General features: G+C 43.2%; 3 protein-coding genes across 3 annotated transcripts in view; 2 read left to right on the plus strand and 1 right to left on the minus strand.

Annotated features, from left to right (window-relative positions):
• The first annotated feature begins 1317 nt into the window (after positions 1 to 1317).
• On the plus strand, positions 1318 to 2619 carry si:dkey-148a17.6 (uncharacterized protein LOC108190685 homolog). Its single transcript, XM_068741893.1, has one exon. The coding sequence runs from the start codon at positions 1318 to 1320 to the stop codon at positions 2395 to 2397; it is 1080 nt and encodes a 359-aa protein (XP_068597994.1). The 3' UTR covers positions 2398 to 2619.
• A 2968-nt stretch (positions 2620 to 5587) lies between these two features.
• esrp2 (epithelial splicing regulatory protein 2) lies at positions 5588 to 21922 on the plus strand. The gene is made up of 15 exons (XM_068746189.1): positions 5588 to 5955; positions 6359 to 6487; positions 11091 to 11204; positions 11684 to 11807; positions 12080 to 12160; positions 12826 to 12880; positions 13290 to 13400; positions 13609 to 13741; positions 14101 to 14143; positions 15201 to 15502; positions 16229 to 16462; positions 16768 to 16966; positions 17981 to 18185; positions 18310 to 18490; positions 20492 to 21922. Exons 1-15 carry the CDS (start codon positions 5824 to 5826, stop codon positions 20651 to 20653), a joined length of 2205 nt encoding a protein of 734 aa, XP_068602290.1. The 5' UTR covers positions 5588 to 5823; the 3' UTR covers positions 20654 to 21922.
• A 566-nt stretch (positions 21923 to 22488) lies between these two features.
• Positions 22489 to 25490, minus strand: part of nfatc3a (nuclear factor of activated T cells 3a) — a 42455-nt gene continuing 39453 nt past the window's right edge. The window contains exon 10 of the mRNA XM_068742551.1: positions 22489 to 25193. Within this exon, the coding sequence (XP_068598652.1) occupies positions 25117 to 25193 (77 nt within the window). The 3' untranslated portion in view covers positions 22489 to 25116. The remainder of the gene's footprint in view (positions 25194 to 25490) is intronic.

Raw genomic sequence — 25490 nt, forward strand, 5'->3', positions numbered from 1 at the left:
CCCTTTGTCTTTAACTGCCTTTGTCTTGCCGCATTCCTACTTTCCCAGTCTTCTGTATTCCTACTTGCACCAGTACACAGCTATTGTTTCTGTAACGTGTTCTGCAAATGCATCGTTACCAACACGACACAAGTTCATATATTTGGGGCATTCTTTTGAATTTAAAAAAAGAATAGTTGCTGTTTTTTTATTTAATGACTGAAAATTGTATTTGTTTTGTAAAGTGTTTTCATGTATTATGTAGAAACGTAAAGCCAGTTATTCACATTTCCTGAGAAATGACTTTACAATGGCGTGGCTGACATTTTATGTGATAAAGCGATATAATCACGGTGCCATCGCCATAGTGTGTGCTATTCCCTGAGTCTGCTGAGACAAGTGATAATTAATTTTATGGTCACTGTTCTAATTCTTACAGGAGTTTGTTTTTGACATAGTCTGGAAGCGGTTTTCCAGTGACTGTTTAGTGACACCAGCCTTGGTGGGGAGGTTTGCACTTCTTGCGTGCCCTATCAGTGATAAGGTGATGGTAATAATTAACAGAAGTTGCAATGCTTGCTTTGGGGGGGAATAATGAAACTAGTTTCTGGAAGCTGCCCAACTCAGGCAAGGAGAAATCCATTGTTCTTGTTCACACTGTGCTGATCAATTTCACAGTGTGCTGGTTGCCTTTTGGAAATTATCAACATCATCAATCAGATTTGCATCCCTGATTAAGTCTAATAAATTCTGTGTTAAATGCCCCCCCGTGATGAACTACTATAGGAGGCTGAGGGAGTCTGGGCTGGTTTTTCAACACACGTCTACAAACTCAGAGACCTGGTGGTGCAGCAGGAGTCCAGCAGAGGGCAGCAAATAGTCATGCAAGTGTGATGTTGTGAAAATGGGACACTTTTCTGACGTTGAATAGTGTTTGTTAAAAGCACAAATGTCAAAGTCTCATCCTGACAGTAAAGGTTTTGTTACTTTCTTTCTTTCCCATCTGATGGAAATGTTTCTGTGTATCACTGTTTTTCAAGCATATTAAAATATTATTATTGATTTTGAGCTACTACCCCATTTAAAATCAGCATTAAGGAGCTTTTGTATTTTCACTCACACATTTCACATTTTTAAAGTCTCATTGAATACACTTTTCTTTTTATACTTCGATCCATAACTTGAGGCCATGCCTGATTTCCCTCACTGTATCTGAAATACTCCTTGAGGAAACCCCTTTCCTGTGCAGCCTACTTATAGGGAAGTGAAGACTTGCTTGTGCAGCACTTCATTGCTCTTTTTCACACAGACACCACTGTCAGCACAGACCATTGCACCATGAACCGCTCAACTGAGCTGCGTCCTTTAGGGGAAATGGCACCTGAGGAGTTTGTTGGTGGGACTGTTGCAGCTTGTGTGATCCTGGGCTTATCCTTCTTGATAGGCGTTCCAGGGAACTTGATGGTCATCTGGACTATTCTGAGACATGTCAAGCAGCGCTCCCACACTGTGGGGCTCATTCTCCACCTGGCTGCTGCCGACCTGCTGGTCCTCATCACGCTGCCACTTTGGATCTACTCCCTGGCCCACTCCTGGGTGTTTGGCGAGGCCTCCTGCAAAGCCATGGTTTACACGATCAACGCCTGTATGTATAGCAGTGTTTTCCTCATTACCCTCATGAGTGTCGAACGCTTTGTGGCGGTGCGCTATCCCTTCACTTCAGCTGGCTGGAAGAGGAAAAAGGCTTTGAACAAAGTGCTGTTGGCCCTGTGGACTTCAGCATTCTTGTTCAGCATACCCGTCATCCCAACTCAGGTTGTAGGGACGGACTTCGAAAAGGAGTACTGTCTTTATCGCGAATACACTTCCAGCACCCAGGAACTGGTGTGTATACTGCTGGAGACATTTGTGGGCTACATATTACCCTTCTCCGTCCTCGTGGTCTGCTACGGCTGCCTGTGCAGCAGGATTACTCAGATGGACTTCAAGTCCAAGCGCAAGTCCACAGTCCTGATTGCCAGTGTGGTCGTTGTGTTTGCTATTTGTTGGACACCTCATCACATAGGAAATATCCTTTCACTCATCATCCTGGCCATTGAACACTCATTCCCCGACACAGCGGAAAATATGGAGAGCGCTCGGAGCACCATGGCCTTCATTGCCGGAGCCATGGTCTTTATCAGCAGCACCGTTAATCCCGTCCTGTACATGTTTGCTGCTCGCTCCTTCAGGACTTCTCTGAATGACACAGGCATCCAGAAGCTCTTCCGCCACATCTCCAGCACCTCCCCAGGTGAGGTCAACAGGGAAATGTCCTTCGTGTCGAAGCGACACAGCAATCAAACCAGCAGCTCTCAGTGCGTGTCCAAAGACCAAATGGATATATTAGTAAAGATTTGTGAAAGGAGTACATCCTGATATTGAAAATGGTGAAAGTGCCTCATGTTCAAATCCTCTTGTATGTATTTTATAATGGACTGAATGTTTTTCTGAAACAATATCACAGATAAACAGGAAGTGACTTTTTCTGTAAGACTCTCAAGATCCACACATTTTTCTGAAGGTTCATCATGTATTGTTAAATATTGAATATACTGTATATTTATGAATATGTTGTATATTATTGACTCATGTCATAGAGAGATCAAGGATAAAAATAAATAAAAATGATTCTACATACATTAGATATGACTCACTGTAAAGTTGTGTAAAAAATATATAAATAAATTTGAATACTTGATTTGAATTGATTATGTTGCTGATTTAAAAAATACGTTTTCTTTGTAAGTGTGGCAACGTGATCGGCACAAAATGTCTTCACGTGATAGTTATGTCTTCTATTCTATGTAGAAATGTTTCACACACAATTTGGGCCGTCCTGATGGAGTTGAGACTGGAGTTAAGACTTGAAAATGTTTTCATCTGTCGGCAAATGCCAACAGCTTCGATACTGTGTGGTTGGATCAGAGGCCTTTCTCTTTTATAGAATCAAGAGATCTGTAACTCCTGTAAAATCACATTTCACTTGTGATGAATGAGTGAACAGCCATCCTGGTATTCCTCCACAGACAGCGGTCATGCTTTCAACTTCCTCTTGATGAAAAGATTGCAAAATGGAAAAACTACATGTTCCCTTTGTGGATCCGTAAAAAGAGGAATCATGTCTTAGCACTTGTCATGAAACACTCAAACTCACAATTTTGAGGGGAAGAGTTCAATGTCAGCTTATTTACTTGTATTTAAGTGTCATTTGGTCCTCTGCAGTAATGATATGATCTTGTTAGCACATGGAGTTCGTCATTAACTTCATCAGTAGATGGCAGTGGAGCTTTATTTAGAAATGTAAAAAAAAAAAAGAAAGAAAAGTTTAAACATTTTGAAGAACTAATTATTTTTTCCATGGCAACACGCCTGTGTGTTGTGTTACAAACTACGACGTAGCTCACTGGTATAAAGTTTGATTGATTGATTGATTGATAATATCTTGAAATGAGTGTTTAAAGGACCTCTTGCAACAGCATTCATTGCCTCTTTTGAAACATGAAATATGAGTAATTCAATATAATTATAGTTGTAGCAGTGGAGGAAAAAATACAAAAGACAAAAGGGAGTGACCAAAAAAAAAAGTACCAGTGTGAGATCAGTGCAGACAAGAAGTAATGGTTGTGTTTTCCTCAGAGAATTAGGAAGCAAAGTGTTCAGTGCGTGCCTTAACAGATTGAACATTTTGTCCTTTCTGAATATCTTTCAGGGTTTGTTCAGAAATGTTGACATATAATTAGCTACAAAGGTGGTAAAAGAAAACCCTAACCCTAACCCTTCTAGTATCCATGTAACAGGTAGCAATTCCAGTTTCTCATTTCGTTACCGGCTTTTTGAAAACAATTACCGTACACATGTTGTAATAAGACGCAGCATGTCATTTTGGTGCCATTGACTATTCATGTATGAGCATGTTTATTTGATGGTATGAACATATGCTCTTTGCTCTTGCCGATGAGTAAATATCATTTTGTATTTCAGTTTTCTGGTGTGTCCCTAAAACTAATCAGACCGGTTTTGCTGGAAAAAAATGATTCCACATTCACAAGAGGCAACGTCTGCACTAGTTTGAGGGAATTAAATAAGCAGAGGAAGGTGAAGATAAAAAAAGACTTGAATTCACATACAGTCTGCTGGCCCATAGCCAACAGGGATGGGAGTGTCAGGAGTAACAAAACATGGAATTCTGGGAACAAGGCCAAAGACTGGTGAAAACTCCAGCAGGGCAGTGAGCACCAGGTCACTGAAAAGTTGTATGAAGTGGCATTTTATTTTAAATGTGAATGTTTTCCATGGTAAAAGTACACTGTAAAATGTAAAGCTATATGAAAATGTATTATTCTAATGATACTACTTTTTTCTAGCTCCATGTGGCCTTCCTAGATTTCCTTCTACTTTCCACTGAGCATTGTCTTAATTAAGGAATTAAGGACAAATCTCCTCATGATGACATTGTAGCAGTATTCAGATACACATACTTTGTGAATAACAGCCTCATAATTTGCTTTCCACAAGTGTTTTAGGCACTGACCAAGTAAGTGGCAGTGTATTTTGTATATTTTTTATTAGCAGAACATTGACATGACCTTCGAGGGGGCGTGACAACAAATGACTCAAAAAAAAGTCCTGCTAATACCTTTTACACGTAATCTTGATTGACGACTTTATGTAAGATTTAGCGCTAATGAATCAACCGAATAAATCGATTCTTTGCTCAAATAAGTCACAACATATGCAAGTATAAGAAAGAAAAGCAGACAGACGGAAAAACACCACTCTGGTTTTAATCACAAACAAATAGAAAGAGACAACAAAAACAACGTCAGAAACATTAGCACCACAAGCTGAGGCGATGACGCACACATTTTACACAGCAGTTTAATATCGTGTCCCAATCATATGCACTAATTTATCAATAATCCTCCTCATCCTCATGGACTAATGCAACCGCCACGTCTCCACATGCCTGTACTATTATTATTAATAACAAATAATATTCATCTATGTGAAGAAACTAATCTTCATGGTTTTTCTAAAATAATTATCAACAATTTAATTAACAATAAAATCAGTTTCAAATCCACCTAGCGTAACGAACAAGGCTGCACAGTCTGGGCAAATGAAGTTCTGTACAAAAAAAACTCGCACAAAGACTCAAACAATCCAAAACGTGCTCTGCCGTCCGCAGGTGGACTCTGCAGGTTGTTCTGTGTTCGGTTCCAGGCCGCTCACTCTCCGCTATCAGCGTGAACGCAGGCTGCGCGCACGCCTCGTGGACGCAGCCCTATTTTAGACTTTTGCCTTGGCTTCTTCCTGATTCAAGGATTCGACCAATGAGATTAAAGCACTCACCCATATGTCCCGCCCTCACCTTTCCAGACCAGCCAATAAGCGACGGCGTCTGCGGGGCTCTCCTCGCGCAGAGGCAGAGCCCCGCAGGTAACACAGAGGGAGAGGGAGAGAGAGAGAGAAAACAAAAGTCCGGAGCTTGTTATGGAGCCGCTTTGAAGGAAACGCGGATTCCCATTTCCCACCCTTCTTTACCAGTTAAACCAGTATCTCTGGATAGAGCGCGCTCAACTCCTCCGACAGGTAGAGTCTCTGACCGCGAACTCTTCCGTGGCGCCTCTGAAAATAATCTGCCACTTTTCTTTCTGTTTGCCTCCGTTCAGTTTCTTTGTTTTTTTTTTGTTCGCTCCTTCTTATCACTTGGAAGAAAAAAAAAAAAAAAGGTGACCTCTCGTGTTGTTTTTATTTTAATCTTTGCTTTAATTGTAGTTTTTTTTACCCTTGTGGTCCCTGATGGCTTCGCACAGTGATACTCTGGTGGTGTTCTTTGGGGCAACAGCTGGTGCAAATGGGGGTAAACTGGGTTCGGATGAGAGGGAAATAATTCTCTTGGTGTGGCAAATTGTGGATCTCCATGAGAAAAAGGTACGGACTTTCCTGACCCGTTTGTTCGTTGTGCGGATTCTTTTGTACCGACCGGTGTTCGCGGCATTTTAAATCAACACGGTGTGCTTTCTGAAACCGACCGTAAAGCTAAACGCGACGTCGATTCGCCGCGTCCGCCTGAACGCCTTCGCGCAGGTGTTGCGAGCCAAATGTCGCAAACAGGTGAGGAGAAAACGCACCTTTTTGGTTTAGCCTGTCAGCTTCTTATGCTTATGGACAATTAGGTGCTTTTGCATCTACATTGTCAAAGTAATATATATATATTAAGAGTTAATTTCCTGGTTATGCGTTAAGTTTGCACCAATTAGCGTGTTTTTTCTTGGTCTCCTGCACCCCCCCCCCCCCCCCCCCTCCCATCATGAACCGCTGAATCCGTTCACAGGCCGGGGCGCTTCAGAGATGTCTCGTCAAGCCAGACTCTTTGGAGCTGACGGACGAGTGTAAAGAGGAGACTGGGCTGACCCTGGAAGACCTGGCCAAGGCGCCGGCCCTGGACAAAGTCCTGCAGCAGGTGAGGGCCCCCCCCCACCCCCTCAATGAAACTAACCTTACTCTGTCAGGTGGCCCAAAGCGAGATGAGACATGACGAGTCTGAGTCAATGTGAGGAATATCTCCGATGACCTTTTTTTTTTTTTTTTTGGACGTGATGCGTCATTGGTTCTGGGCTCGGCTCTGACAGTTCAGCGCTGCTGACAGTTCGGAGAAGCTCGTAGGCAGAAACCCCCGCAGGCATCTGGAGATTGCGGAGCCGCAGGTCGAGTCTTGTCTCGACATCTGGAAGGCGGAATGTCTACCTGGGGCCGCACCTCGGTTTGAGGCTGGAGGACAGACAGACTTCAGTGGGGGGGGGGGGGGCGCGTCTTTCAGATCCTGGGCTTCAGCCTCCTGGTTGGTTACGGCCATCACAGCGAAGATCTTGCTTTCTGGTTTCCACCCTGTCAAGAGGCTTGTTTTGACAGAAGTACAAATGTTGCCAAACATGTTTTTCAACCTTGCAAGACAATTTGTTTGCAGCACCCCCCCCCCCCCCCCTCCGGTATTTGGCTTTAACTCGATTATTAGTGCTGCTTTGCGTTTAATGGCAAGTTTGCACAAGCAGGTCATTTTCATCCGTTTTTATTTCTTAATAGTGTTGCTGCTGGGTCTATTCCACTCAACACGGCAGGTGAGGTTTCTTTGGGATTTAATCTAAAATGCTGATGTCATAGTTCCGCATGGAGACCTGGAAAAGACTTCAGCTCAGTTGTGGGTCTGTTCTGTGTGCTGAACCTTCAAATATTAACCCGAGCTATCAGTTTGTTCTTGCCATACCTTGGTCCCGCTCGTTACTTTCCCTCACTATTAGTCATTCTGGGATTAGTTTTATCCTTTCAGTTACAGGGCAGAGAATGACCTGGATTTGTTTTCTGGGGAGTTGAGTATCTTATTGGTCTTTCTTGAGTCTTTCTCCGTTTATTTAACAGAAGGGAAACATGCGGCAGCCTCTCATGTTTGGGGTCGCACTTTTGACGCATTTGGCCTGTTTTAACAAAACTGGATTTAAATATTTAATTTATTGAGCTTCTTTCATGCAAAACCTACAATTCTGCAATGTTGTTGCCGAAGGTTGTTTCACATAATTCTTTCCTTGGCATGCTAACTGATCCACAGTATCATGCATATTCATGAAATGGATACAATCAAATGTTTTATCCCTTGTTTTATTTAGTTATTTTTTTTGGTGGGGGGGGGGGGGGGTGTAAAGGTTTGTTTTGCAGGAATGACTTGTGAGAAAACGTTTCATGCAAATATTTTCAGACAGGAAGTTGTAAAGAAATGCATAAATAAGAGTGAATACTGAATTCCGTGTATGAGGGGTCATGGATGGTGTCTGTAGATGACGTGTGTGTGTGTGTGTGTGTGTGTATGCGTGCGTGTGAGAGACGGTTTCAGCTCAGTGTGGATCTGGGAACCGTCTGACGCCACAGACTTGACTTTAGTCCTCGGCATCATGTCAGAACCTGCAGATTGTGATGTCAAACCCAACACAACCTGTTGTTGTTGTGAAACTGCGTTTTATCAATGGGTTACGTTGCTGTTTAGAAGATTCCTGCCAAGCTGAAGCCTTTTTAAAGGAAAAATCATGGATGAATTGAGTGTTCATTTGTGTGTGTTTGAGTTTTTCATGCTTTTTTTTGCTTTTATATTTGAAATGCTTTTGCTGCAAGCCATCCAGAGACGTGCCAGTGCGCGGGGCTTTTAGATTCGTGCCCTTTTGAGCAGTTACCTCAACACTCATATCTGCTCTTATCAGAGTTCGCTTCAACCACCACCCTACCTCACCTCAACATACAAACAGTCCGCTTACACCGGAGAGCAAACGCTGATAGGACCACGTTCAAAGGCCACTTCCTCCCGTCATCTGTGGAGTTACCTCTGAGGGCGGCGGCAAAGCGAGAGCTGCTATAATGAATTTCTGCATCGCATGGGAGAATATTTTCTTCAGATAGTATCACATAACTGGTGATCAGTCATTTTTGAGCACAAACCAGACTGAAGTGTGCCGCATGATAACGTTGTTGATGGTATCATTGGAACAAAATGTGTTTAATTACCTCTGCAGAGGAGGTTGTTTTAACCAGCAATGGCCGGTTTCGTGTCTGTTTGCACGATTTTCTAAATGGCACAAATTAATTTAACATTTTTTAGAGCGCTAGACTGTTCATCTGTATCATTATCTGGACCCAGAAGCATTCTTCACCATTGGATAATTCGGGAAATTGAAAGACGTGCACTTCTAATTTAATTTGGACAACAGTTACGTGATTACATCCCCGTAGAATCGACCACATTGTAAAGAACGACCTGGATCCAAGCAATAATATGGGTCCAGTTAGCCTTTCTTTTCATGAGCTGGTTCCGTAAAAACCGAAATGTAATAAGAATCAAAGTGGCCTCAACTTGATCCGTTAGCTCAGGCTTTCTGATTCAGGCTCTCTGTTTCAGGCTCTCTGTTTCAGGCTCTCTGATTCAGGCTCTCTGATTCAGGCTCTCTGATTCAGGCTCTCTGTTTCAGGCTCTCTGTTTCAGGCTCTCTGTTTCAGGCTTTCTGATTCAGGCTCTCTGATTCAGGCTCTCTGTTTCAGGCTCTCTGATTCAGGCTCTCTGTTTCAGGCTCTCTGTTTCAGGCTCTCTGTTTCAGGCTCTCTGATTCAGGCTCTGTGCGCAGTCCCACTTCGTCTTTCTCGTTCAAGACGCACTTGTGTTGTTGTTGCTTTGTTGGTGACAGATGAGTCTTCAGCTTGTTCGCTCTGGTTTTTGACTGAGAGGAGAAAGGGAGAGGTTGATCCGTCACGTCTTTGAAAACATTTGCTTTTCTCCCAGTAATCCGGCTTTGGTAATTGGCTAAGGTGGAGCTGCACATATGGCTATGAACAAACATTAGTTCTGTTATCACAGCAAACATGAAACTTTGCAGTGTGGCTGTTCTTGCAGGAGAGTGAATAAATTTGTCGCCAAAACGTTTCATATTTTTGGATTTTCTTCATTTGCTGGTAAAACAATAAAAAAAACTTCAAGTATCAAATGACTAAATTATTATTTATCTTTTTAATTTGTTATGTGATCTTTTAAAGACTCATTGTTCTATGAGAATAAAACCACAATGACTGTACAGGTGACCTGGGCAACACAAGAACCAACTGGACAGACTTGTTATGAGTGGCATGGAGACATGGGAGCCAATCCGAAGCCTTTGTTGCAGGACAGACCCGATTAGCGTGCAGCAGCAGACCCACTGTGGTGATCTATCCTCTGGGTGCAGGTCATGCTTCTGAGGGGAGCAAAAATTAAGCTTTGCATCGCTTGTCCTACACAGTTTGGCTGCTGAACAAGCTCTGATTAAACATTATTCATATATATTTTCTTGGTTAAATAAAAATATATAAATTTCCCCGAATTGTTATTTTATATTATGAGTTAGGCTTGAGGATCGTGCCTCAGCGTGCACCACTATTACTGGCTGCAGATCTGTCCTTTATAGCCAGTGGCCAGCGCTGGCTTTTAGGTGGTCTGACATCCAGATGGTCTAATTGTGCATTTAAGTGATTTGGATGGTTCAAAGAAGAAAAAAGCAAAAGTTTTCAGCATATTTTGTGAGAGGAAAATGAATGTTTACGGTTAAATCACAGTTTTCACAGGAAGGTTTCTGAGATCCTAAACTTTAACATGTTAATCAACACTAGTTTTTCGTCAAAATTTGTTGGGTTATGTAGCCGAAGTAAATTAGAAGCTGGTGAAATATTTTGCATCAACATATTTTTGTCCGGGCAGAGCAGTGCTGATGCCTCCCGGTTGCTGTTCTCCGGTTTCCTCCCACCACCAAAAACATGCAAATGAGGTGGATTGGTTACACAAAATTGCCCGTAGGTGTGTGTGTGAATGATTGTCTATGTGTGGCCCTGTGATGAACTGGCGGCTTGTCCAGGGTGTACCCCGCCTCTTGCCCGTTGACTGCTGGGATAGGCTCCAGCACGATCCGCGACACGGTAATGGATGAAGCGGTTTGGAAAATTAATTAATATTTTTGTCAGTTTTGTTGACAATACCTGAAGGCGCTCTTAGTTGATTTTAAAAGCTTTTTAATAAATGACAAAACCATATTGAAGCTTCACAATAGCCCTTGGAGGCCAAAACCTTTGAGAGAAATGTGTCTTATGCTCAGAATCTGACTGTCCTTTGAGTCTGTGTTGATATTTAAGTGGTGGCGTCTGTGGATGGGGGGGGGGGGGGGGGGTTGATGCCACCGCCAACAACAGGTTGACACAACACAAGGAGCGTAATAGTTATAAATAAATGGAAGTTGCTGGGTGTTAACATGGAGGCAGGCAGGTCAGACTCCAATAAGATGTTTTCCCCTCTTGTTTGTCTTGCCTGTGACAGTTGGTTGAGAAAATGTTGATTGTGATGATTCGTGATGTGATCTTGTTTGTGTTCTCTTTGGCGTGCGAGACAAACACGGACAACTTGTAGAATAATGTGAAGATAAAGATTTTAGTTTATTTTTTTCCATCTACTTCCTTGTTAAAATCTGACGTGTACATTTGACTTTTCTCCTTCCCTGTTTGTCGTACAGTTCCAGCAGTCGGTGACTTCAGAGCTGAAATCCCTTGGTAGAAGCTCCTTCACTCTTTGTGTCCACAGTCCCCTTGTCATCCGGCAGGCCCTCCACCCAGAAGCCTCCAAAAAGGTTGGTCCCGCTGCTGTTTGTCAAGCCTTCAGACATTGTATGCCATATTAGAAGGCATAATTGTTGAGCACTAACATATCATGCTCTGCCCTGTTATGTTCCTTCTTCTGGCTGCAGAAGTGTCTTTTAAACCATCATGAAATTCTTGTTCAGTGCTGGATTTAAATTCATTAATTTACCTGTATTGATATATTAAAGTTTTTAGCCTGTTTTATTTTTAAGAGAAACCTGATGAAAATTCCAATCTGTTTTTGTTTTTTTTGTTATTGGACTGTTTTAACCATTTATAACCTAATCTTATATTTCTCCCAGAAAAGGGGAGCATTGTCTGACACATTGAGAATAAAAGACAAAAAGGACCAGGCAGATGTTATAATAGTAGGAGTCAAAGGGTTTTAATGCTTCCTGGTACATCCAGTATCTGTCAGACTGGTATACTTTCATACTAAGTCCTTCTTTTATGTGTCTTCCTTTTATAGAATCTTGTTCTTCCAGAATGTTTCTTCTCATTTGTGGATGTGAGGAAGGAGTTTCACAAATGCTGCCCCAACGCCAGCCCAGAACAGAAGCTCAAACTCGACTCGATGTTGGAATGCATCCTTTGTTAGCTGGTGCACAAAATCTGTGCTACGCCTTAATGATCCTCTGTTACAAATACTGTATAAGGGGATATTGGACACAAGGGACACTATATACCCACTTGATAAGCAGAACTTTAGAGTATACGGACTTTTCTGTATCAGTTCAAGTTAGAGTTACTGATGCTTTTGGGAGTTGCAGCATAATGCATGAATAAATCATGTAGTGTCAAGATAACGACCATCTAAAACATGCTGGTGTCCTTAACGGTCCATGTGCAGATGTTGGTTTTTCAGCTGTGTCAGACCAGTCGACTGGGGTGAAGGAGGTGGAGGACATGGTCCAGTTGGTACTTTGCCTCCAGGCTGAGCCCTACAGTAAGTGATTTTGTACCGTAGAGCAGGGGTCCCTAATTACCAGTCCGTGGGGCGTTTGTTACCGGGTCACACAGAAAGGATCATTTCTATGAATGATCTTGTATTTATGAAATCGGTCCGTGGCAGGGAAAAGGTTGGGGGATCACTGTCCAAGAGGATGTTAAACTGAAAGAGACATTGAATGTCCTCAAATTCCCACAACACGGTTAAGATCCTGGCCCTTGTTTCCCTGACCCTTCCTGAGCAGAATAATACCAGGTCCTTCAGGCTAGTGACGGTTCAAACAGACCTAACCTGCTTTGGGAATTGATTATGTATATAAAAAGCTCAGAAAGAATAATCAGCCAACATTGTGTTTGTTTTATTTTTCCATAAACCCAGAACTCAACAGGGTTTTTTTGGGTTTTTTTTTTTTTTTTTTACTCCAGTCTGGCTGCATGTAAGATGACTCCAGATATGTCACCGTGCTGAATCTGACGCTTCTTGCCTTTCACAGTGGCAGTTCACCACATTCTAATGGGCCCTTTCTATATCTGGGCGTGATAGGTAGCAGGAATGCATTGTGTTTAAAACATGCACTGCTCGTCAGGGTGAACCTGTTCACTACAACAAACGAAACATTCCGGATCAAACAACTTATTCCGTCTCACTGCTGTCTTCTTTAGATCACAACTTCTCCTGTGTTGAAACGGTGAAGTACAAGTTTGATTCTGGCGCATGGTACGTATAACCCTTGCGTAGTTTCCCCATTAACACTGTGCTGTGTTTGCGTGTCTCACACACTCACAGCAAGGGAGCGTGAGTGTGTTATTAAAGCTGTGTGACTTTGCCATCAAGCGCTTACCTGGCTATCTAGTAGCCGATAGCTCTCACATTCAAAAGCCTCTCGCCCGTAAAGCCCGACATTTAATCACGGGTGTTCATTACTGTGTGAAGTACTTGCTGTGAGCAGCTGCTGTCTCTGCAGTCTCTGAAAACTTAAGGAGAGTCGTGATGTTGATGTGTTTTCCCTTTGGTAAATCTAAAGTCATTGGCAGGGATGTTTTTTGTTAATCTCTTCTTGTTATTTTTCTGAATAAGGTCAGGACGCCCCTGATATTTCATTCCCCCCCCCCCCCTCCTCCTTCAGCAGTAAGACAGAGATGGTGGACAGTGAGACGGTGATCAGAGCACGGGGGCTTCCATGGCAGTCCTCAGACCAGGACATCGCACGATTCTTTAAAGGCCTCAGTATCGCCAAGTATGTTGGGCTTGAGCAGTGTATTATGAAATACAGATCGTTTGAAATGTTTAAGACGTTTAAGAACAAATAGGTGGTCTCACCTACTTGGCAATAAAATGAATAAACATTTCCCAAAGCATGTGACGTGATGGTGGTGCAATAACTGAATCTCCTTCGTTGCTCACCCTATGTGCGTCTCCGTACTCCTTTTGTGTACGTGTTTCAGGGGTGGCGTGGCCTTGTGTCTCAATGCTCAGGGCAGGAGGAACGGCGAGGCCTTGGTTCGTTTCATCGACTCCGAACACAGAGATTTGGCCCTGGAGCGCCACAAGCACCACATGGGCAGCCGCTACATCGAGGTTACTCGCACTTTATTTCTTGTGTAATAAAGATGTTGATTAATTTTACAACTTGTCGCCGTCGATCTGAATGCCGTGCTGCAAATGCATCGGTGGCTTCCATCTGTCCCTGCGTGCATGTCTCATACTTCATATTGAACGAAGTGTCAAAATGAGCTAAATTCTGGGGGCTTGTGGCCTTTTGATTTCTGTTTTAATACATGGTGTCTCCGCTTCTTAAATGTTAAAGCGTTAACACTAAGTTAAGTTTAGCAGCTTCCATTCTGAACTTAAATTTATTATGGCACTTTAATATAATGTTATTTTTAAATCACGGTTCAATTTCATTGATAAATCCAATTTTCCTTTTGACTTCTCAGGTCTATAAGGCTACAGGAGAGGAATTCCTCAAAATTGCTGGAGGTCAGATTTCACTTTTTTTCCTCTTCTCTCCATGTTTTTATGAAGACTTGTGGTGAAAGGCTTTATTTTTATTTTAAACCTCTTTTTCAAGGATTTCTCGCACCTCTGAGGATAAATAAGATCCTTCAAAATCTGTAAAGGAGCAGCTCTTAGGTGGTTGGGAAAGAGAGGCTCTAATTTGTGCTCTGGCGCTCCCTCCTGTTACCCGTGTCTTTGCCTCATCCCAGTGACTCACCAACAGCTTATCTCGGAGCAAATGAAAGAAGCTTTGTGAGGTGCCTCCCCCACCGCCCCCTATCCCTTCCTCACCTCCTCACCCCCCAGTCTAACCCTTCAGAGGCCAATTGGAGAGAGGTTTCACTCTCGGCTAACAGCGGCTCACCTGTTCACTTTAGCCTCAAGCTCCACTCCCCTGAGGTAGACGAGGCTGACGGTCTGTGAAAGGATCGGCTCTGTGCTCATACAAAAGGGGTGTGAAGAGACAAAGACGGGGCCCGGTGGGCCCTGGGCCACAGAGCCACAGAGCAGCAGCACAGCGGTAGCAGCACAGTGGTAGCAGACAAAGAAACGCACTCGGAGCAGAGGAGCTGTAGACTTTCTACAAGTGCCAAAAGAGATCCAAGAAAACAGAATAATTGAAATTAAAATGAAATGAATGAAGCCGTGTCGGCATGCGAGCCAATAGATTTTGTGAATGGGGTCGGTTGGTGCAACTGCATTATTGGCAAACTGGGGAATGTCAGTGTGGCAGGCAGACACATTTTGTTCTTGCAGTCCTTGCTTGCATTGTTTAAGTTGGCTTGTCCTCTCGTGTCCACCTGATATAAAGAAAGGAACTGTAAGTGAGTGTGTGACGTGGTTCAGCAGGCTGTGGCTTTACACCCATCTGTGGACAAAGACGGCCTCCAGATACTTTCTGGTTGCAAGCCAGTCAGTTTGGTTCAGACGTTCTAATCTTTTTTTTTTTTTTTAATGCAACTTAGCTGCTTAACCTTTATCTAGCCATTTATTCACGGTAGTATTAATGGGGCATGAATTAATGGTGTCTTCTGACCAGGTACGTCAAACGAGGTGTCTCAGTTCCTATCCAAGGAGAACCAGGTGATCATTCGTATGCGAGGGCTGCCGTTCATCGCCACCTCTCAGGAAGTGCTATCCTTCCTTGGTCCGGAGAGCCCGGTTACAGATGGCACTGAAGGCTTGCTTTTTGTCAAGTATCCCGACGGACGGCCTACTGGCGATGCCTTCGTGCTTTTCTCTTGTGAAGAGTATGCCCAGAACGCCCTGAAGAAGCACAAACAGATCCTGGGGAAGCGGTACATTGAACTGTTTCGGAGCACTGCAGCTGAGGTGCAGCAGGTGAGTGAATGCGTCTGTTTGGGCTGGAGAAATCTAGGATTGTCAAGTATGTGTAAAATGCTTAAAATATATTTGTGGTATCCCAGAAATGTCTTCCTTTATATATGTGTATATTTGGTCTTTTATTTCAGACTGAAATATGCCAATTCATTTCTGAATTGTTGTTTAGTAATTATTAAAATAATAACGACAAACATGTGAACACATCTGCTTATTCATTTGTTTTGTCATCAGGGAATAACCAAAACAAAATCCCCACACTGTGTTGAAATTCACAACCGTTGCTTCCCCTACAGGAAAGTCTTTCAGAGACGTCATGACGAGGGAGAAGTGAGCAAATACAGTATCGGAAGAACGTAACAAAATGGTCGCGGCATCCAATAAACCAGACAGATGTTGAGTCACCATTTAGAAGAATTGCAGGGTGCATGTTATTTTCACTCTGCAGAAATACCTTCCCGCTGGTCGTTGGAGGTTGTGGCACATAGTTTACTTACTCACAAAAAGCAAAAAAGGTGCACAGTCTGTCTCCCATGGCAGATCTCCCCAAACCGAGCCTAATCGGCTAGACTCCGCCTTCGTTTGCGTGTCTTCGCTTTGCCTCGGTTCCACTCGTGTGGAAATTTTGAAAATCTGTTAGACATTTCAAACTCCGTTTTTCTGTTTTATTCGAGAACCGACGTTCCACCGTACTCATCGCTACTCCTTTTTTGTGTTTTTTTCCAGGTTCTAAACCGATATATGTCAACGCCTCTGATTTCCACACTGCCCTCTTCACCCATTGTGCCCGTCCCCGTCCTCGCCACAACTCCCTTCCTTCCAGCGGCCAGCAACACCCGTGACTGTGTGCGCCTCCGTGGCCTGCCCTACACGGCCGGTATCGAAGATATCCTGGAGTTCATGGGCGAACACACTGTTGATATCAAGCCCCATGGAGTCCACATGGTCCTCAACCAGCAGGTCAGCCCCACGGGCTCAGGCATAAAATCACATATCATGAAAAGTAAATCACAGCGCTACACAACAATCAAGCACATTTATACTCTGAAAATGTATTGAGGGTTCTAGATCAATACATTTGATTAATGTGTATTTATTGTCATGCCATACATTGTAATGATTAATAATCAAGCTATCATTGATTTTGGTTGAATTTAAATTCACATACATTTGAACCCAAATCCATTAACTGTTTTTGTTGGTAGATTTTCTTGTTCTCACCGCCTTCTATTTATGGTCTGTTTCTTCCTCCGTCCTTTCTGCAGGGTCGGCCCTCAGGTGATGCTTTCATCCAAATGAAGTCCTCTGATAAGGCCTTTATGGTGTCCCAGAAGTGCCATAAGAAGACCATGAAGGACCGTTACGTGGAGGTGTTCCAGTGCTCGACGGAGGAGATGAGCATCGTGCTGATGGGAGGAACCCTGAACCGCAGCGGCCTCTCTCCGCCACCCTGCAAGCTTCCCTGCAAGTGAACTCCACCTCCAAAGAACTTCATTTTTTTAATGAATATTGATACATCAGTAAACTTGTCTGCATGAATACACAGATATATTTGGTGCTTGAAACGTGTCACTGAATTCCAGTGAATTTGAGTTCAAGCAAACCTCACAAAAAATGTTATTTTTGTAAATAGTTTTGTCTTTAAGGCCTGGGATGATTGTCGTTGGCAGTCACTCCAGATATGGTTGTTTCTTTTTAATTGATTAACATACTTTAGCAAAGCTTTCCATCGATAATCCCTCTTAGGTTTTTACTCTGACTGACCTGGAAAAGGTTCAACCTCCAAAACGTCAGCATAACAGCCTTACACAGATAACTGTTTGTATATAAATACAGCCACCATTACATCATTTGAGTGTTTGCTGCTTTTGTATAACTAAATATGACAGTCTGAAGGACGTGATAAGTGTACTCTACTTATTTAGCCTGACTGGCTGCTCAACAAACAATTTCCAACCTGCCGTTCAAGGCCCCACCTGCTCATCAGGAGTGACCAACATCACAGAACCACCAGCCTGCCTATAATCGATCAGTCGCTCTGTCTGCAGAGTCAAAGCCAAGCTTTTGTTGTTGAACTTGTTTGAGGTCAGTTCTTGCAGCGTCGAGTCGACTTCATTTCTGCGACGCACTGGGTGTCGGACCAGTTTGGCAGCTTAATCGGGCTGTGTAAATAACCGCTTGGAAAGCAAAGATGGAAGTCGATATATATACGTCCATTTAAGTCTTTTCTAACCACATTTTTAGTGGCATTTTTAGTGCTTGACTTATAGAACTTCTTATTTTTTTCAAGTCTGACGGTTAAAAATCTCAAAGGTGTCACAGTAATCGGGGAAAACACAATCGTCATTTCTTAATTCCTAATTAATTAATGTGTGGGGTCTGGGTATACCGCACTTTACTACTGGCAGGACAGGACACAACATGTAATTGACACCCCCCCCCCCCCCCCCCCCCTTAATGTACATCTCCTGTCTGTAGGTCTGTCTCCCCCGACAGCCTTTGCTGCTTTCTCCACCCCACCTGGCCTCCTCTCTGAAGCTGCTCTCTACCAGCCCCCTCTGCTGGCTGCTCCCAGACTTCCTCAGACCACTGCCCACAGCCCAGCTCACGCTCTGGCCTACTACCCTCCCCACCCACATCTGTACATGAATATGAACATGAACTACACAGCTTACTACCCCAGGTTAGTGCATCACGTTGGGTAAAAGGTTGACACTTTATAATTTTATTAGATTCTTGTACACCTTTTTTCTCGCGTTCTTTCTAAATTTCCCCTTTTTTAACCGGACTCTTGTCTCTTTTCTCAGCCCCCCAGTTTCTCCTTCTACAGTTGGTTACTTTGCGGCGCCGCCGGGAGCGATGGCAGTGGCAGCCCAGCCCCACCCTGCAGCCGCTGTGCTTCCTCAACCTGGTGCTCTGGTCAGGATGCAGGGTCTGCCCTACAACACCGGAGTCAAGGACATTCTCAGCTTCTTCCAGGGGTACCAGGTCAGTTCACCACTGAGAGAAAGACGGCTTTGTGTTTGAAGGTTGCGTAACATTTGTTCACCTGCGAGTTATTTTAAGTTACTGACTCAAGCCACACTATAAGCTTGACAATTTTTTTTTTGTTAATTGCTGATCTTTTTTCTCAATCTGCAAATTCATATGATAAAAATTAGAGCTTCCAGACTACATAGCTCTCGTCCATCCAACGATGTTATCAACAGTGGTTCTAATTCCAAAATTAAACTGTAAGTGTTCAACTGAGGGGCATGTTTGTACTAGTTTTTACCCACAATTCTGTTTCTTCCCATTTTTCGCTCCCAGTCCAAATCATGTGAAATCCACTGAAGCAGGTATGAACGCTGACAGGTGTGATTCCAGAAGGTTCCTCCAGGGAGGGGTGGGCTTTGAGGTGGGAGGCGTCATGCTGTTGTTGTGGCAAAGAGCTTGGGTCTGCTTTGGTCTATATGACATGTCATTTAGTGCTTGGGGGGGGGGGGGGGGGATCATGTCCATGACTAGAGGATGGGTGTGAGAGTTCAAAGCTGACTCCAATCTTCCCTGTTGGCTGAACGACTAATTTAATCCCAAATTGAATGAGTGTTTTTCTGGCTGCTGACGTATCTCACACTGGCTGTGGGTGAGAAAACTGTTCCCGCCTTGATGTCCTCCAACACTGAGATTCAAATGGAGTCTATTCAGCCTCCTGTGTGTGTGTGTGTGTTTTCCTCTTCGAGTATTACTGAGAGGACATACTTGTGCATCTTATGTGTATTTAAATCTGTATTTTCATTGATGAAGCACTGTGGAGGTCTCCTACCCTGACTGTCCGTTCATTATTATGCTGTCTGTAGTACGCCCCTGACGAGTACAGCGGCATGGTTCAGATGAGCGAACAGGCCAGGAGTCTGATTCAGCCCAAAGAATGGCTCTGTCTGTAGGGACTCACCCCAAGGTAAGAAGGGTCTCCAGACCAGTGTGGACCAGAGAGGGCATTTCCTAAATGTGCATAGTATCTGTGTTCAGGTTAAAATACGACTTCAGGAGCGGACTGACATTAAACAGTCTCGTAGACACTAAACTAATTTAGGTTCAGATTGGGATAAGACTGGTTGGTAATGAAGTTGTGCCATGAAACATGCTAGTCACATGTCAACCGTTATTTCACCTTGTTTTGCACATAAGACTAATTGAAATGCCCAATCTAGCTGTCACTGATCTGAGCCGATAGCCCAGCATGCCAGCCTGGAACAAACAAATGTGCATCAAAGTAAAACTCCTGTTGGCCAATGAGGGCTCCTTAGTCCTGGCATTAAACAAGTGGGCATCGTCTCAAATGCTCAATCCTCTAAAGAGACCACAGACCACAAATGTCAAAACTCCACCCAGAGACATTTGGGCTTTTTTGAGTCTGACAATTGGTTCAGTTTTCACCATTGATGCTTCCTGCAGCTCTGTGCAGGAAGTTGGGCGTTTCATTGGTGTATTTTGTGTATTGAGTGTGTGAAAGAAGAGATTATGGATTTTGAAAATTATAATTCTGTCTTTAAATTGAAGTACCGTTTCTGGATAATGGATAATTATTAACTGTGATATTGTTTAGTTGTGACAGTTTCCATTGAATGCTAACCGGAATGCTTCATCCCACTAACTCCTCTTCCTCTTCCTCTCCTCTGCTCTGACATGTAAACTTTGCGATCAGTGAAATGTATCTGCATGTCTTTTTTTTTTTGCGTACAAGATGTTGATGACAGGATTGCATGCAAACCAAGAACTGATTACGTAATTCAGGTGCCCCGGGAGTAGCATGTCCCGTTTGTGCTCCCAACCAGACTGAACTGGTTTGATGAAACAAGCTTTCCCAGAGTCTTGCTCTTCCTCAGCTTTGTGGCTTTCCCCCCCCCCGGTGTTTCATTTTGTGTGGTCCCCCCTGGTGTCTCCGTGGTGTAGCTACATGAAAAATCTGCTATATCTTTTTGACTCCTGTTTTTCCTTCCTCTGCAGCTCCAGCCAGATGCCATTCTCATCCTGTATAACTTCAGTGGCCAATGCAGCGGCGAGGCCTTGATCACCTTCCCTAGTGAGGAGATTGCCAGGCAGGCCGTAACGGAGCGCTCCAACCACCCCTTCTATGGCCAACAGGTCCACTTGGCTTTCTGTAATTAACCGCCAGCCCTTCTCCCTCGGAGTAGCATCCACCGGGCCTCTTCCCATATGCAGCTTTTCAAATAAAACGAGTCCCAGTCGATCCCAGTGCAACTTGAAACAGCTACTGTACCGCTCCCTTTTTTCCATGATCAGACTTTTATTAATCGGCAACTGAGCCGGCTGGCCTTGACACTCCTGAAACCACTGCTAGCGTTTGGACATTCACTGGTGAAGCAGCTGAAGTTATTAAAGCTCCTTCTAGGGCTAATGACTGTGGATGTTGCACACCGCCTTTCTGTGCATGTGAGCCTACTGTAATAAGGTGTGGAGCCTGGACACACCCAGTGGCTACGCAAGGCAAAATGTGCATGTATATTTAAGTGCTCTACGTATGTCGCTGGTAAGTGTACAGATGTTAATCCTGAAATGCTTGAGGCTGTACAAACCACTTCTGCAAACCATCTTTTCTGTATTTTCCAGGCATGTTCACTCAACCACTACAAAATGTAGAGTTTTCAGTGTCTGTCATCCTTCTGTGTTCCACTGCTTTAATGCGAGCAAAGAGACGTGTGTGCGTGCACGATATGTATAGATACGATGGCCTCCAGTAGTGCGCCTCTGCCACGAGAGAGAGGAAAACGGCCTCAGAGATGGACTTGGAGTGAGACAGCCAATGACGTAGCGAGCTGTGCTTGGCTCAACTCCACTCCTGAATTAATTTGGACTAATTCTGAGCTACAGGAGCGTCACCTATGATTAATTGTAATTTAATTTCTTCTGTAAAACCTTTTATGCAAATAATATAATTCCATTTAGATTTGTTTTTCAAGCATTACAGATTCATTTGCTCCAATTAAAGAGTTAAGAGACACTTCATCAGAGGAGACTAAGTGATTCAGTTTTTAGTAACCCCATTTCTTTATGAAAAGTGATTGTGTTATTAAATGAAGCATGTCAGAGGCCCTGAAGCCTTTCAGAAATCGACCTCAGCTACCCTCTCTTCTGTTTCGTTGTCCACGCTATGAATAATATTCAGTGTGTAGCATGCCTAAGTGACCGAAGTACTGTGTAAAATCTGCACAAGTTTTTCCTGACAGGCCTGCTGACTGCCATCTTTGGTTTTTCCTTTACGGTGCCTACATTACCCAGAGTACAACACTGGCCGACATGGCTCAGTCAACCTGCGGTGACAGAAGAGGCATTTGTTTCTTTTTGTGGCAAGTTCGAGACTTGTATGAATTTAGAGCTATGTATAAGACTGTAAACAATAAAAATGCTGATGATTCATATTTTGTCATTTTGATTTCAATATAAATATGGTTAGACACTTTTCCCAGGTATGCTAAGCAACATGCACTTCCTCTTCATTAAGCCAATACATATGCTTTATAAGATGCAATGCAGGCAAGCTTCCACCCCACAGTTTCTTAGTTATTACTGTTAGTATAACAGTCTCTGTAACGAACTATTCAGGAAGTGGCTGCTGATCGAGCTTTCGAATTGGTGATCTTTCAGAAATACCCAAAAATCGTATTTTAATTTTCTTGAAACTTTGTGCTAGAACGGAGCATGTAGTGATGAAATTATTACATTTTTGAGTACCGGTAGTTTATGAACAAATCCAGGGTTCCTCCCAGGTGGTACGAATAAATAGGAAAGTGATTTGCATGTAGGATGGACAATACTACTAGAAGGCACAAAATAAGACACTAAATGCCACGCAATGGCTCAGCAGTTCAGTGTAATATCCATCAGAGGAAATGCCTCTGAAATTGATCCAAATTCAATTTCTGCAAACTGACACCAAACCAGCTCCCTCGGAAGAAGAAAAAGAGAAGAACCAAATCCCTAAATGAGTTTTCTTTTTTATTGCTATACACTGCTTTATAGCCTACAGTCTGCAATTGTAAGGTATTCCCCTTGGAGTAATTTCAAAAAGCACTGCAGTCTTAAAAATTACAAAAACATTTACATACAAAATATACAGGAAATGACAATACAAGGCTCGGTAAACATCAGCTAAACCTGTATTTCCCTTTTATTTTACAAAACTAATGTGTGTGTGTGTGTGTGTATTCAGCATTCATACATGTCCCCAACATTTCAGGAATGAAATCCAAAGTATCAAAAATAGAGTAGCACAGTTTCTGCTGCTTCGCCCCAATGGGAACGCATCGTTCGCTCTTTGGTTGTGGAAGGACGGCAGCAAGGTTTTACTGTCAATACTGGTTTGTTTCACTTTTTGTTGACTCACGTCTTTCAGGCGGCAGAACTAGCTTTATATACAAAACGCCATTTCCCTTGTCCCGCCAAACAAACCATCCTATAACCCCCCCCCCAAAAAACAAACAAACAAACAAACAAAACAGCATCCATTATTGTTATTGAATTATGTCTTGGGAAAGAAAATCAACCTGAACAGCATACAGACACACCGACAAACTGGATTTCACACAAGACTTAAGGCATCCCAATTTACATGGTGACGTGGTACTCTCACTATCTGAATGGGTTTTCTACTTTTACACTCGGTGAAATTCAGAAGCAATTATTACAAATAATATATACTCTCATTTTTCATCTTTCAGGTCTAGCTTACATTTGCTGCTGTTATAGTTTGCATAGGCTAAACACATGTATGTGCTTCAGTTGTTGAAAATAGGACACTTTAAATTCGATCTCCTCTGTACATCATATTTGGTACAATCATAAACCATCCACACACACACACCCACACCCACACACAACTGAACCTATTATGGTGCTTGCACAGCATCCTCAACAAGGCAGATCGGTTGATGGACAGCAAGCCTACTTCTATAGGCATCAAGGACCTTTTTTTTTGTCTTTTTCCTCTCATATTTAAAGGCATTAGGCAGTCATTTAATGCATAGTAGAATCATTTTCACCTGGAAACTGACTTCAAACCATTATATGCAACACTCCTCATGTCTAACATGCAGGAGCATCATTGTCGAGCTCAAAAGGCAAATGAAGCCAAGGGAATCTTTACAGCAGAATCAGTCTCTGTCTGATCCGGACTAGAAAGCTACCTGAAAGCACTCGCTCCTCCAGACTGGTCTCGCTGCCATGTCTGTCAGAATTAGAAATGTTAATGAATACATTATAGTGAATTGACACCGTTCTGGTGAAACATACGGGGTAATCAGGGGATGTGTGAGGCGTGTTCCATCCAGATGTTCTGTGGTTGGGATTTTAAATTGTTCATCGGAGAAGGGGGCATACACAAATAGAATATAAAGACCTCTCTAAATATAAAATACTTAAAAATCATTTGTCATTTTATTTCCCATTAAATGTCACCTCGGCTCTCGTACCCATGCCGGGTACGTTGGCTAATAGGAAGCAAGGCACACGACAGCCTGTCGGATGACAATAGATGACAGCGACAGAGGGGTCTGTTTCTCTGTAAGATAGCACATCCTCAATCACCGCTGATTATATCAGGAGGGATAACCGACACCAATGCTTGATCAAAATTTATGAAACCATTTCCACAAGTCACAAAGAAGTCAGCTGTGCAAAAAGACAAAAAAAGAAAAATAAGCTTTTACTAGGTGTTAAATAAGGCATTTGTTCAACTTGAGAAAGAAAAGGACACGGGAGAGGGAGGACTTAAGATGAAACGGAGGAGAAAGAACACAGATATCTACACGACTGCGAGGTTACTAAACATTGTGGAATGTTGCAGGTTGCAGATCCCAGACCAGCACCAGAAGCTCATCCACCCTGCTGGATCCTGCAGCGCAGACCTCAATGGTTTCAACATTTAAAGGAGACAACAACAGAAAGGCGTGGACAGTGTCGTCACTTCTAAGCCTCTACTGAAAATGAGGGGTTGCGCAAAAAGGTTCAGCCAGATGCTTGTTTGTTTTTTTTTACTGTTGAACTGAAATTAGGGTTTAAAATAGGCGTAATGACATTTATGCTGACAAAAAAAAATCTTTAGACCAGTTTGGAATCCCACCCGTGTCTTCCTGTGAGAGCAATCCTGAGTCTTTCTTATACTATATCGTTGTCGATTGCGGTCAGTGCTGGTGAGACGGGGATGAGAACCGCCGCGCTCGTCTCCTCCACAGAAAGCTATTTCACAAAGTAAGTGCTCAGAACTCGGGGAGCGCTGATCAGGTCAGGAAGACGTCTTTGAAAGGTCAGACCTAATCAAGAGGGTTTGCTCACATACTGACAATTTCATTTATCCTCATCATCTCCGTACCATTTCACCCTCGGTGCGGCGCCACATGGTCGCATTCTCCCGCCGACTTTTCTGCATCATTTGTGCCAAACTGCGAGTTCTGCATTTGTATCTCTGACTGAGAGACAGATTTAAAATACAATCAGAGGACACATGTTGGACAGTTTCTGGGAAGTCGGTGGGACTCTCTCTCCTCACATGCCCACAGAACCACCAGCAGGAGCAGAGTCCCTGTCAGGTCGATGGAGCTAAGAGAAGGAGGGAGCTATGAGTGGTTGTGAGCCGATGGAGGACCGTGAGCCCTGGGGGACTGGGACATGTCTCGGCCGATGATCTCATTCACTGTGAAGACAAAAACAAAGAGAGACTCTCTTACTGCATACGTTGATGATGATGAAGATGATGATTAATATATTTATTAGCTAGAATGTTAGAGTACAGGTACAGTCACACAGTAGCATGTATTACAGTACAAATAAAGTCAAACATCCTGTCTAAGAGGAACATTTCAAAAAAGCCCTTGCGGTCTTGTTTCCGTTGAAAGTCCTTAGTACATAAATCATCGACATTTAACAATACAAATAAAAATAAAGAAAACCAATATTAAACTACTCAATTGATGCAAGGTAACATTAGAAA

The sequence above is a fragment of the Brachionichthys hirsutus genome, chromosome 1 (genome assembly GCF_040956055.1).
Source record: "Brachionichthys hirsutus isolate HB-005 chromosome 1, CSIRO-AGI_Bhir_v1, whole genome shotgun sequence".
NCBI lineage: Eukaryota > Metazoa > Chordata > Actinopteri > Lophiiformes > Brachionichthyidae > Brachionichthys > Brachionichthys hirsutus.

Coding starts and splice junctions, on each gene's coding strand:
- si:dkey-148a17.6 (XM_068741893.1), top strand. CDS start 1,318: ATGAACCGCTCAACTGAGCTGCGTCCTTTAGGGGAAATGGCACCTGAG.
- esrp2 (XM_068746189.1), top strand. CDS start 5,824: ATGGCTTCGCACAGTGATACTCTGGTGGTGTTCTTTGGGGCAACAGCT. Junction 5,956..6,358: donor TGGATCTCCATGAGAAAAAG/GTACGGACTTTC, acceptor ATCCGTTCACAG/GCCGGGGCGCTTCAGAGATG. Junction 13,401..13,608: donor AAAGGCCTCAGTATCGCCAA/GTATGTTGGGCT, acceptor TACGTGTTTCAG/GGGTGGCGTGGCCTTGTGTC.